At 42.9% G+C, this 13,659-nt stretch overlaps 1 protein-coding gene across 1 annotated transcript in view; it reads left to right on the top strand.

Annotated features, from left to right (window-relative positions):
- The first annotated feature begins 8,481 nt into the window (after positions 1-8,481).
- The window catches only part of kndc1 (kinase non-catalytic C-lobe domain containing 1), a 78,080-nt gene continuing 72,902 nt past the window's right edge, over positions 8,482-13,659 (top strand). Inside the window, exon 1 of the mRNA XM_080449946.1 lies at positions 8,482-9,087. Coding sequence (XP_080306072.1) covers positions 8,980-9,087 — 108 coding nt within the window. The 5' untranslated portion in view covers positions 8,482-8,979. The remainder of the gene's footprint in view (positions 9,088-13,659) is intronic.

The following is a 13,659-nucleotide window of genomic DNA, read 5'->3' as shown; positions in this document are numbered from 1 at the left end:
TTTAATTGTGCATTGTGAGCTTGTCGATCGGCTATTTTCAGCGAAAGCTTTCCCCACAATAACAGAAAACAGAAAAAAACACTAGTATTGAGCCCTGAGGGACTCCAGTTACCCATATGGGGTTTAAGTGGTTAAACATTTTACATCAGGCCTGCCTGGTGACTAAACCGCCTTCCGTTCTGATTGCTATACAGTGCTGCCATCTGGTGGTTATAAAGAGTTACTCAGTGTGTTTGACAGACTGTTGGAATGTCATTGAAACCATAGCATCTGTAGTCTTTCGGGCAGTAGTGGAAAAGGTAGGCTACTCACATTTTTTTTTACTTAAGTAAAAGTATCAATACTGCAATGTAAAAATACTCTGTTAAGTAAAAGTAAAAGTCCGGAATTCAAAATGTACTTGAGTAAAAAGTACAAAAGTATTGGTATAAACATTTACATGAAGTACCAAATGAGAAAGTACTCATTAGGCAGAATGTCCCGTTTCACATCTTTTGAAAATAGCAGATCTACAAGCTCACCATTTTTTTCAAATGGTTTTCAAATAATTGTAGTGGAGTAAAAGTATAATATTTGCCTCAGAAATGTAGTGAAGTAGAAGTAAAAGTACTGAGAATTGGAAATACTCCAGTGAAGTAAAAAATACCTCAAAATTGTACTTTAGTACAAGTACTTGAGTAAATGTACTTACTTACTTTAATTACTTTACACCACTGCTTTCTGGCATGTCATTAATGGCAGTGTGTTTGGACTAAAGGCAATACATGGGCAGGGTTCCAGTTTGTGGTCAGGAAAGGGATTCACTTGGACAGTCACAATAAAGCCTCAAGTACTGTGGCTCTGTTCAATCTTATCTGGGCCACAGTACTCAAGACCAGGGGTATTCAACGTTTTTCTGGCCAAGGACCCCTTAGCTTGGAGAGAGATGAAGCAGGGACGCCCACTACATTTAACCACTTAAACCATCAATACTTAGAAAACTTGACCTTTCACTATGTACTTAGTCCACTAATATTACGTAGTGCTCTTTTTTCCCTCTTTTTGCCAAAAATAGCCGATCTGCGAGGCGTTGTGAGCTTGTAGATCGGCTATTTTTGGCTCAAATTCTCCTTAGGGACGCTAGGGTTTAAGTGGTTAATGTAACACAATTATCCTATCACACAAATATTTGGCAGCCCCCCATGTTGTAACTCTGAGGACCCCCTAGGGGTCCCGCACCCCCTGTTGAAGACCCCTGCTCAAGACAATTGCATAATATTCTAGCAGTGGCCAGTTACAGTATTACCATTCATTCAAAACATCACAATAGCTTGCATCATATGCAAATATCATGATATACAGATATTTAACCACCTAACCCCTATACTTGGTTAACCGGAGTCCCTCATACTAGTGACTCTTTGTTGTGAGCATGTAGATCTGCTATTTTCTGCTAGGGTTTTCCCCAGAATGCCGATGCTGGGGGTTTAAGTTGTTAAAACGTATTCATATTTAAGGACATGCACATTTAATAATGTGTATACTATATACATGGACCGTCTACAGTATACAGAGTGGTGGATGCAGCACTGTGCCAAGTATAGCTGAAACATTGTGGTCTTGCTCCAGGCTCTCTAAATTACCACCTGCTTATATAAGCAGACAGGTCTATTTAATAGATTTTTATTAAGTGAAAGATTAGCTGGCTGGAGTAATTAAGTGTTCGGAAGGAAGAGAAAGATGTTGGACCTGCTGAACTCCACACACCCAACCACCACATGCATAGACTCTCTCTCTCTCTCTGTGTGTGTGTGTGTGTGTGTGTGTGTGTGTGTGTGTGTGTGTGTGTGTGTGTGTGTGTGTGTGTGTGTGTGTGTGTGTGTGTGTGTGTGTGTGTGTGTGTGTGTGTGTGTGTGTGTGTGTGTGTGTCTCGTATCCATTTGAAGCTACGAGAGTATATAGAAATGTAGCCAAAAATTGACCTGCACATTTAACTATACTATACTATATTGTATACAGGCCTAATATTTTTGGCTCTTCAACATTACAGAGGTAAGCAAAGTGTGCATAAATATTTTACATTCTTTGAGGTCTATGATTTCCAGAACCACACAGAGTTATCGTGCTGTGAGAGTGTTTTCTCTACTGCTTTGGTAAATCCATAAACCAGCATGTTCTCTCCCCTGTAACAAGTCTTGCAGGCAGACATGCAGGCAGCTATAACTCTCTCTCTCTCTCTCTCTCTCTCTCTCTCTCTCTCTCTCTCTCTCTCTCTCTCTCTCTCTCTCTCTCTCTCTCTCTCTCTCTCTCTCTCTCTCTCATACACACGCACACACACACACACACACACACACACACACACACACACACACACACACACACACACACACACACACACACACACACACACACACACACACACGCCAGTGTGTGCCAATTTGCTTAAAAAACACTTAAACCCTCCAGACTCAAAACCCAAAACTGGACCTGAGTTACTTTGACCTCTTTTTTTTTTTAAACAAAAATAGCCGATCTTCAAGCTCACACCATGACGCGTTGTGAGATTGTAGATCTGCTATTTTTGGCTAATGTTCCCCCCAGAATATGGATGCTGGTGGTCAAGTGGTTAAAGACAGGTCCGTTTACAAGTTACACTACTTACAGATCAGAAATGAAAATCCTTCAACTCTATATGCAGACAATATTGGAAAATGACAATACTGGACACAATTGCAATAGCTTTCAGTCATTCATTCATTCCATTTTAATCAATCTGTTAATGTCTGAATGTTTAATTTTTGATTATGCAACACCATCTACACACAGTAAGCTGAAATATACAGTAGGAAGCATTAGGCTTCAAAGCACGTGTAGCCCATAACAGCCTGTGTGTGCATGTGTGTGTGTGTGTGTGTGTGTGTGTGTGTGTGTGTGTGTGTGTGTGTGTGTGTGTGTGTGTGTGTGTGTGTGTGTGTGTGCGTGCGCGTGCGCATGTGCGTGTGTGCGCGTGTGTGTGTGTGTGTGTGTGTGTGTGTGTGTGTGTGTGTGTGTGTGTGTGTGTGTGTGTGTGTGTGTGAATGTGCGTGCGCGTGTGGCTGCTGCCTGCCTGTTGCAGAAACATGGTTTGTGTATTTCCTCCTCTGGCCAGAGGGACCCACTTCGTGTCTATTGAACTTTCTAACAAGGTGCTGGGAAAACAGATGTTGCGAGTGTTTTTTAGTGTCAGGCATTGTTCATCTCTCGTTGCAGAGCTCTGCACCTCAGCACATATTTCCAAGTGTGTGTGCAGATAATAACATGTCTCAGTGCTGTGTAAGGAGCCTGGTGGTGTGGGGGAGGGGGGTGCTAAAGCTCCAAGCTCCAGACATTGCTCACCATCACAAATCCAGCCAATGCACCTATTACATCCAACACTCCAGAGCAGCGGTTCCCAAACGGTCCAGGCTTTTATTTTTTAGCAAAACTAAACAATAAAAGCCTGGAGATCGAGGCTATGAGACATGTGACCAGGTGTGCCTTGGGATTTGGTAACAACCACACATAATTATTGCAATTTACACAATTGTTGCAATTAATATCAGTACCGGTATTTCATCATTTATGTGCACTCGTTTTAATTTTAACCACTTTCAACCTGGCGTCCCTATTTTGACATTATAGCCAAAAATGTTGAATTATTATTAGTTTTAACAAACTTGAACATGCTGAAAATAGCAGATTTTCGAGCGCACAATGCAATGCGCTCCGTTGTGAACTTGTAGATCTGCTATTTTCGCTATGAATACAGCTGTGCTTTTAGTTGCCCATCATGTGCCTTATGCTTATGCACACAAAGTTTGAAAACCACTGCTCCTAGTGTCAGCTTTTAAAACTAGACTACATCTTGTGTGAAGGAATATAATGTACAAACTATTGACAGTGAATATGAGAATAAATGTACGTAGTGTCAACAGGCCTTCAGCAGTATTTGATGCATACTGCAGTAGTGGTAGTAGTCCATGTACAAGTGTGCCTGAGTTAAAGCCGGAGTCAGTAATAATCCAAAAGAGCAGACAGTGCCCAAATCAAAGCAGGAGTCAGTAATCCACAGTGAAACAGAACAGACGGTGTAGGTCTTAAGCTCTCATATGGGGTTCAGGCTTGGTTGTGGAGCCTGATGGCTGCTGGGCGCAAAGGACTGTCCAACTCTCTTTGTGGTGTGCTGAGTTGGGATGAGTCTGTGTGGTTGAACGTGCTCCTCATCCCCGCTAGCACCTCATATAGGGGGGTGGAGAGGTTTATTAGGATGACGTCCAGCTTCCTTCCTTCATCCTTCCCCCTGCAACTACCTCCAGATTGTCCAATTTAACTCTGACTAAAGGGCAGCTTTCCTCACCAGCTTGTTCTCTTTGTTGCCATCCCTTGTGTTGGTATCCCCTCCACCCCCAATATATCATGGCAAAGTAGAGGACACTGGCTGGCACAGGCTCCATCTGCAGCAGACTGTTGCAGACACATTGAAGCAATTTTTCAAGCATCAAAACATTTTTCTTCTTTCTTCTTTTTCCTCAGGAAGAACAGCTTGCTCTGTCCCTTCCCGTATAGGGCCTCAGTGTAGTCAGACCACGCAGCAAATCACTATTCCTGAGGGGATGTTTTGATGCTTAAAAAATTGCTTTGTCGATATCCAATATGATTTCCTTGCTGCCTGTTAAACCAACACAATCTCGACAGTTTTACAGCGTCATGCTTCAATCGCCCAGACTGCCAGCAGGAACCTTTGTCACCTCTCTCTCCGCCGGGGCACAGCACTGACCTTCCGGTGCCATCACATACTCACATAACACAGGTCAACCAGGCTGGCACATACATGGAACCAGTTGTGGTGCACAGTCTCTCTCTCTAGAGAGTGTGTGTGTGTGTGTGTGTGTGTGTGTGTGTGTGTGTGTGTGTGTGTGTGTGTGTGTGTGTGTGTGTGTGTGTGTGTGTGTGTGTGTGTGTGTGTGTGTGTGTGTGTGTGTGTGTGTGTGTGTGTGTGTGTGTGTGTGTGCGTGCGTGCGTGCGTGCGTGCGCGCGCGCGAAAGTCCTAAGTGTTCATTTAACTCTTAAAGTCTAAAAGAATGGACTCAGCTTCATTTTTACATTTTCACTCAGGACTTTGCTGTGTATGAGAAGTGCTTTCAACAAGCTGCTACACAAACTCCTGAGTCAATCTCCCAGCTTGAGTATCTGTTGGCTTCTAGATTTACCAAGTATTCCTTTTATTTGGTAGCCTTGGACAGGGTATGCACCCCTTTTTCAGCAATGACCCAGAATTATTGATCCATACTTGTCACAACCCAAGCCAAGGTAGTATTTATTCATGTTAATGAATTGGCAATTATTGCTGACAACAACCATGTTTGTAATAGACAGAAGCTAAAGAAAAGGATGAAGTAATAATAAGCAACATGTTTTGACCAAAGATGTGGTGTTCTTCAGGTAAACTGTTTTTTAATGATATGTGTTTATGTGAAGGATAAACACATGCACACATATCAATTAACGACAAATAATTATCAGCAAATTCAGTTTAAAAACATAACAATTACTCAATGCATGATGTTTCAAAGTGAACATTTAACCACTTGAACCCAGGTGTCAACTTGAGGGCACAGTCTGCTATAGAGTACTGGGGGCTCCGGTCAACTAAGTTAACTACTTGAAACCCAGCATCCATATTCGGGGGGAATCATTCACCAAAAATAGCAGACCTACAAGTGTTGTGAACTTGTAAATCTGCTATGTTTGGCAAAGAGATTGATTGTACATCAAAGAAGAACAGTACAGTGCAACTCAGGTCTCAGGTTTCACTATGTATAGAGGGTCTAAGCAGTTGACCCATTAAGACCTGAAGCCAAATGTCTTCTAAATCCCAACAGTTTTCTAAAAAACGTATGTTGCTATATCAGTGGTTCTCACACTTTTTCATAATTATCAAGGACCCCCGAAATGATATGTATTTGGCCGCGGACCCCCATCTCAAAATATTTTGTTCCAGGGACCCCCAGAAGCAAAGATTGTAGTTGTTTTGTTTTGCTTTAAAACATGTACATATTCAAAGATTTGCTCAGATTGTCGCGATTTTTCGAAATATTGCAGATCTACAAGCTTGTAGCGCGGCACTCGGTGCCGCGCTATGAGCTTGTATATCTGCTATTTTTGAATAGCCAAAGCGTAAAATAATGCTTTTTAGCTCAAATCTAAAGTGACACAGATGCGTTCCAGGTCTTAATGGATCTTTCATTACTTGGCTCGTTAATCTGCATTGCCATTCCAATGTTTCTATGCATGAATCTGTAATAAATATCTCCCGTGACAAAGTTTCGTGCACGTCTGGCCTAGGACATACAGTATGCACACAGGCTGCTAATACAGGGATTACAGCTGGTATGGGTGCACACAAAGAAGTCCAATTAGCTTTGCATGGTTTTGCTCTGTGTTGCTGCTATAAATGGAGAAGATGCTGCTACTCCTATCCTTTACATAGTGGATTCATCTGCACTATATTTTTCCTCAAATCTGTCATGAAGCCATGGCCAGGACAACATTTATGGCCTTTTCTTTCGCGGCTCTATATTTCATAAATAGATAATTAAAGATGTGTGTCACATGTCCATATGTGTCTGTCTGTATATTGTGTGTGCCTGCTCATACACAATCCACAATGATGATATGCTTCTTTGTCTCATTTCATTCTAGATAAGCCTAAATTATACTTACTGTAGTTGCATGCGGGTGTGGAGCACCAGAAATAGCAGATGTACAAGCTCACAACACTGTCATATGTCGTGAGCTTGTAGATATGCTATTTCTGGAGCGTGACACGGCGCAACAACAAAGTATAAATCAGGCTTAAGCGAGCGGGAGAGAGAGAGTATTCTTCTCGTGACTCGAAATGCAAAAGGTCAGAAAATCACTTTCTCTGCACTTCTGTATCTGATGGCTCCATATGTCATGTCTTTGTAAAGCATGCTGAATACCACTTCTGACATAACTAGCTAATCCTCGTGAAGATGGAATACTCCCTGAATGTGACTATTAGTTTGGTGTGGGAGCAGTGCCAAGTAGGATCAAAATGGTCTGCGTTGGTGTCATGTCAAAGTCATTGTGGGGATATGCAGGATATGTTTCGTCCTATTAAAAGTCTGGCAGCTAATATAAATGTATTTCCCCATTATCTCAACATGCCAGAGCGCTGAGTGGTCAACAAATCTAATAGTCTTTCCAACCCCCGTCAGGACAGTGAGTCGTCTATATCGCCGCTCAGCAGTCACAGGGCACTGCCAACATAATAGCTATCTCATTCCCTGCCACCCTGAGCTCATCTGGCACCCAGACAAGCTTTACATCATCGCCAGGGCAAGGCCAGAGGGTATACATTCAGATAGAGTGCACAATTAAGTGGTCTATCAGGATGTGTACAAAATGGTATTGATCTGGAGAGAATGCACACTGCTGTGACTGAATGAGTGATGTGATGCTGGTGTAGAACTGGTGCTTTTTGTGCCCAGGAAAGGTTTGTTGAGTGCAAACATCAGATACTTTGTTAATTCCTATACATAAACACATACATCAAACGGCAAGCAAAAGTTATGAGTCCTCCTCTCTACAAACATAACTATCTCTGTTTCAGTCCACAGGTCCTTTGAAACCCTACGCAAGCAGAGGTGCAGGTCAGGAGTAATGGGATAATTATGCACAGCTGAGTCTCAAATGACTGTACTGTATATGTGCTCTCTGATACCTGCTGGTATGGTACCAGGAGCCACATAGGAAGAACACTAATCAACAGAGAAGAGCCAGTGAACTAGGTCGCCTTGAACCAACGCCAAAGTGGTTGCCTGGCACAAGGCAATGCGTCCAAGCCCCGACCCATATCTAGGCCTACAGTACTCGCAGTGCTGTAAAAAAGGGCTCGCCATTGTTTGCTCTGTGTAAAGCAGGACTTTGTTTGAGGCAGACTCACTGACAGACGGACATAGGAGCTAGAAAATCTAGAGGACATTATTAAAAGACAACATTTGAACAGAATGACAAATAGCCTACTGTAATAGAATCACAACACATTTTGACTGAGCCATGGAGCCATTTTGAGTTAGTTTATCTTTTTTTTTTAAATATAAGAGTTGACTTAGAAGCAAATTATTTAAAAGGTTGCCTGCCCTGCTGTAAATCATATCCTGTGATTTTATAGGCTGCTGCTAAGGCATAATATATGGGCTTATAGCAGTCTATGGTAGCCGAATCTATATTACAACCGGTTGCCAATGCACATGACATAACTAGGCTACATCAAAGCAAAGTTCTAGTAGAATGCAGGAGCACTTAATAAGAAAGTGGGCTGGAGGGAGGGGGGCTGCCCCTCCATGAGTCACTGGACGCTGTTCCGTTCCAGAACTGCACTGAGAACGGAGGCGGACGGCAAAATCTGACAGCAGCCTTTGGCAGCCACACAGACAGTGCATTGCTTCGCAGGCTGTAGAAGGGAATAAGGGACGAGCTGATACAGTGCGAAACTGCAGTTTAATATCGTTACGTTTCTTTTGCAAGCGTGAGAGTCGTTGCCATGACAGCTACTTCCGTAGAAGTCCCTAGTTGTAGCGACTGACGACACGAACTGAAGGCGCGTCGCAGCCGCAGCTGTATCACCTGTTCTTCGGCAATAATGGTTGTTCTGGACTGATAGGTCTCTAGGTTTCTATATCTATGGTTCTGGACTGAGGTCTCCCGCAGTAACACGGACTCTCCCTGTGGGCTGTGGGTCTTGGAATGAATGCTGCATCATGTTCTTGTTTGGACAGAGAACAATGTCAAAAGTACTAGTCGACCTCGTCTAAGCCTGGTTCTATCAGGCATGTATCGACTCGACAGACACGCCGTTGCCAGGACACGGTGAAAAGAAGAGGATCATATTTGACTCTGTTTTGTTCGCCACCATAATTATTAGACGTTCAAAGTCGTGATTCGTAAGTCGACACAATGGGGACACCCGGTACTGAGGCTGCAGTCACATACCTGCATGGGAGAGAGGATGAAACAGAGGAATGTTATGAACTGGAGCATCTGCCTCCACTGCTTGAAGATGAGGTAACAGTAGTAGCCATGGATCACACGACGGTCGTCTGTCACGACCGCCATGGTGAAAACTTCAATCTGGTGTTTGCACTTTGTCCATTTTTGGCCCGTACATCTACATAAACGTTCATATTTCAAATATAAAGTGCTTACCACATGGCCACGGATGTTACAATTATGTACGGGCTCTCAGAAGTACCCGTATCTTCCGTATTGTTGAATAAAAAACATTTTCATCCGATTGGTGGCCATTTTCTCCGTTTTTTTTCGCCATATGCTTTCAACTACCCCATCGGTTGGGAGGTGTATTGCACTCTAATATGTTATAACTCTATGAGAAACTGGCCACTGATTGGATTAAAATGCTTTTTTATTAAAGAATACGGAAGATACGGGTACTTATGAGGCCCCTTACATGATTGTAACATCCTTGGCCATAGGGTAAGCACTTTATATTTTAAATTGAAACGTTTATGTAGATGTACGGGCCAAAAGGGGAGAACGTGCAAACACCAGGTTGAAGTTTCGTCATGACTGTCATATAATATATGACAGTCCTGTTTCAGGGCTAAGGTAACAGATTTATGAAAGGCACTATTAAATATGCACACATTTTAACCTAGGCCTATTAACGAAGTCCCCGAAAAGTCGTAATTTGAAATGATCATTCTCAGTTATTTCCTCCCACCTGTTTCTGTAACAAACAAAGCAATTAACTAAGTTATGGTAAGGTTGTGGATTATTCTTTTAAATAATTCAATCTAACATGGTCAGAGAACAACTTCATACTGTAGGATATCTTTCAATGCATTTTAATTAATCAACGTATTGTACTGCTAGGCTATAGACTATACCTCACAAAAGTGACTTGGAATTTGATATAATTATTATGGATTTATCATGTCAAGATTTTAAGATAGTACCCAATTACTCTCTTGCTGGATGTCACCTTTTGTGTTTTTATGGATAGTGTAAATAAAGATGCTAGACTAGAGTCAAGAAGACATTTGCAGATATTATGTGTATTAGATAAGTTAGGAGGACAATACATTTTGTTTTGATAAACACTAAAGGGCAACTTAAGTGATGGTAACTGGAAGGCTCACCCCAAAACACAGTCGCCCCCATTTTATTCCGTGGATCAGCGGTTCTTGTATTCTTGTATTTGTTTTACTGAGGATAAAGTTAGAATTACATTATTTTAGGGTTAGCCATAGCCTTAGGGTTATCCATAGTTTTACTGAGGTTACGTTTAGGAATAAGTTTACGTTTAGGCAGTGGTGTATTGGTGATTTTTTAACTGGGGGGACGCTATTTTTAATGACGTCACGTGCACGCACGCGCAAATGCGCACAGGCACGCTCTGACCAACATTAGCCTATGAAATATGCAAAGTAGCAAGGTGGATACTTGGCGCACAAATCGATTGGAACGCATTCACGTGTTTACGCACGTGCACATCCGTGCATGTGCGTGCTCCTGCTCAAAAGACTGGTGGGACGGCGTGGTACCCGGCCCGTGCGATGAATGCAACACTGCGTTTAGGCATAGTTTAGTTTAGGCATAGTTTAGGTTACGTTTAGGAATACCAGGTGAAAACCGCCGAATTTGCCGCGGGGCGACTGTGTTTTGGGGCGAGCGTTTTGGTATTCCAAGTGATAAAATCACATTTTCATGTGCACATGCACAATAAAATCCAACTCTGAAAGTTTAGAAAATGACCCATATTAGATAAGTCTATTGACTGAGTTGTAAGAATATAATTCTGTTTTTGAATGTGTATTTACCGAGAGGCAGCCCTCAGCAAGCTAAACATTGTTATCAACAGTGATGTGTTTGGAGTTTGTGTCTAGACGAGTAAATTGTATCTAAAGTGATGTGTGACTGAAGGGTGAAATGAAGCTTGTTGAACATCTGTTCAGCAAAAGCACAAATGTAAACACACACTACCCACACACACACTGTCAGTAAACACCTCAGCCTGTTATCTCGAGCTGCTTTCACACACACACACACACACACACACACACACACACACACACACACACACACACACACACACACACACACACACACACACACACACACACACACACACACACACACACACACACTGGAACCCTGAACTTATCTAGACATTACCCGGAGGGGGCTGTACGTGAGAGAACACAAACGTCTGAATCAGTTGGACTGGACAGGACAGGAGTACCAGAGCAACAGAATACCCTACCAGACCCCTAATCTCTGCTGCTCTCTCCCACTGTATGTATCCTTTTGAGTTTTCAACTGACTGTGAGCCAGGGACCACCACCCTGACTAAGGATCAACCTGGGGACTAAAGCGCTGTGTCAGGTGGCGATACGGGTTAAGATTATGATTCTTCTTGAGTTGCACAGAGTCTGTGTATTCTCGGCTATAGTTGTGGACAGAGTCTCATATCATTTTCTGGCTGCAACCTTGCCGTGTACTTATTCTTTAGGTGTGTCATTGTGGAAAACCCCACTCTCACAATTATGTAGTTGCAAAAGGTAAAAAAAACAACAACATTTCATTGCTTTTACTGTAAGTTCTGGCTGCTCGTCCAGAACTTCGCATGAGGCGCTTGACATGGTCTGTGGCTCTTAACCCAATAAGACCTCAGGCTGATTCTAAAACTGTAATCTAAATCCTAACAGCTGTCTGAAAAACTTATGTTGCTATATCAGTGGTTTTCAAACTTTTTCAGGTCAAAGATCCCCACAATTGATATCTAGGCCTATTTACTATTTGTCCGCCAACCCCCATCTCAAAATATTTTGTTCCAGAGACCCCCAGAAGCAAAGATTTAAGTTCAAAATGTTCAGTTAAAAAAATGCGTGTATAAAATAATTTGCACAAATTTTCACGATTTAAAAAAAATAGCAGATCTACAAGCTTGTATCTGCTAGTTTAAAGTATAAAATGACACAGATGCTTTCCCCCGATTGAATGGGTTGAGCTGATCCTCTTCTGTGGTAGTTAAGTTTGAAGTACTTTTGGAACTGACTCCTCAACTGACCACTGATAATGATAATGATCATAGTATGTTATATATAATATCACACACATGCCATCAGTGTAAAACAAATAGAATCATGGGGAAAATAAATAAATAATCACTTTCCTACTTTACTGAAGGCATAATCTCTCAAGCCAGATTCTGATAACAGCAGAATCTGTCAGCACTACTGCCGTAAACATTAATGTTATTGTTAGTAGGAATAAACAAAAAGCACCCGGGAGGAAGTGGAATAAGAAAGGGGCGGAGCCAAAGCCGAGTTCCTGTTTTACACAAAAAAGGAGGCCGTGCTCCCAGAGGCAAAAACAAAGGGAGAAAAAAGTTAGTTTCTTTTCCTTTTACCGAATGGATTCCCAGACAGCTGCACGCATAGTCAGGGACCACGTGCAATACCTCCACAAACCACCAGTGGTCCACGGACCACCAGTTAAAAACCCTGCTTTATATAGGGAGAGAAGGGAGGGTTGTCCCAATGCTGAGTCGCATTAGAACCCTGTGGGCTGAGGGAAACTTATGTAGGACGGCATATTTAACTTGAGCGGAGATGGAGAGACTTCTAGGTTTGCACCGTTCTCAAGGGAAACTGTCTATTTATGGGGACGGTGCTGTTGCTGCTTAAAGTGGCAGTTTTCTGCCCTGTAATTGTGCAGTAGTACGTACCCCACAGGCTCATGTAGATTTTGCTTTGTTCACTGCTGCAACCAAACTGCAACGGCAAGCGAACGATCTCTGAGCACAGGGAAAACAGATTGGGTCACTTAAAGGAGCACTTCACCCCTGGAAGAAGTTCCAGGGGTGACCACAGGGGGGACCACAGGGGGACCACAGCGTATCACTGCCTATAACTTCAACTCCCAGAATGCTTTGCGCACCCACCCTCTCCGACGGGGCGCGGTTCACAAACGCAGCCACCCACATTGCATACGTAATATCATCTACACACCCACACAGAGCCTTCTGGCACTGCCCACAACACATGGCTACCCCGGTGCCACCTGGGTATGTTTGGGCATGCGTGGGTACTATAAACTCAAGAAGCGCCATATTCAATTTGTAGAGTAGGAGTTCAGAGTAGTCTTGAGGTGACTTGTTTCTTGGTGTGTATTGAGAGACAGTTATCGTAAACATGACACCGCCTTGTGCAGTACCACATTGCACAGTTACTAAAAGGAAGAATCATCCTGGTGGAGTTAGTGCCTTCACCTTTCCAGTCAAGGATCCAGAGCGTTGCAAGAAGTGGGTCAGAGCAATGAATAACCCGAAGTTGAACGACAGCACACCGCTCAGGGAGCTACAGAACATGAGAGTGTGTAGTTTACACTTCAACCCGGAGGAGTATGAATGTGACCAGATGAGGTATCGTCTCATGGGAGGTCGAAAACCTCGACCAGTACTGTCGACCACCGCGGTTCCTTCCATCAACTTGGACGATGCCGAGTCAGTCGGACCTTCGCCTGCGAAAAGGCGTCGAACACAGGTATACCAAGTTACTGTAATAGTCATAGCACTGTTTTGTTTTGATCGGATCACGGTAATATCTTTAGTAT

This window comes from Gymnoscopelus braueri (genome assembly GCF_963280865.1).
Source record: "Gymnoscopelus braueri genome assembly, chromosome: 14".
Classification (NCBI taxonomy): Eukaryota; Metazoa; Chordata; class Actinopteri; order Myctophiformes; family Myctophidae; genus Gymnoscopelus; species Gymnoscopelus braueri.
The sequence above is the reverse complement of the archived record's forward strand: the minus strand, read 5'-3'. Positions and strand labels throughout refer to the sequence as shown.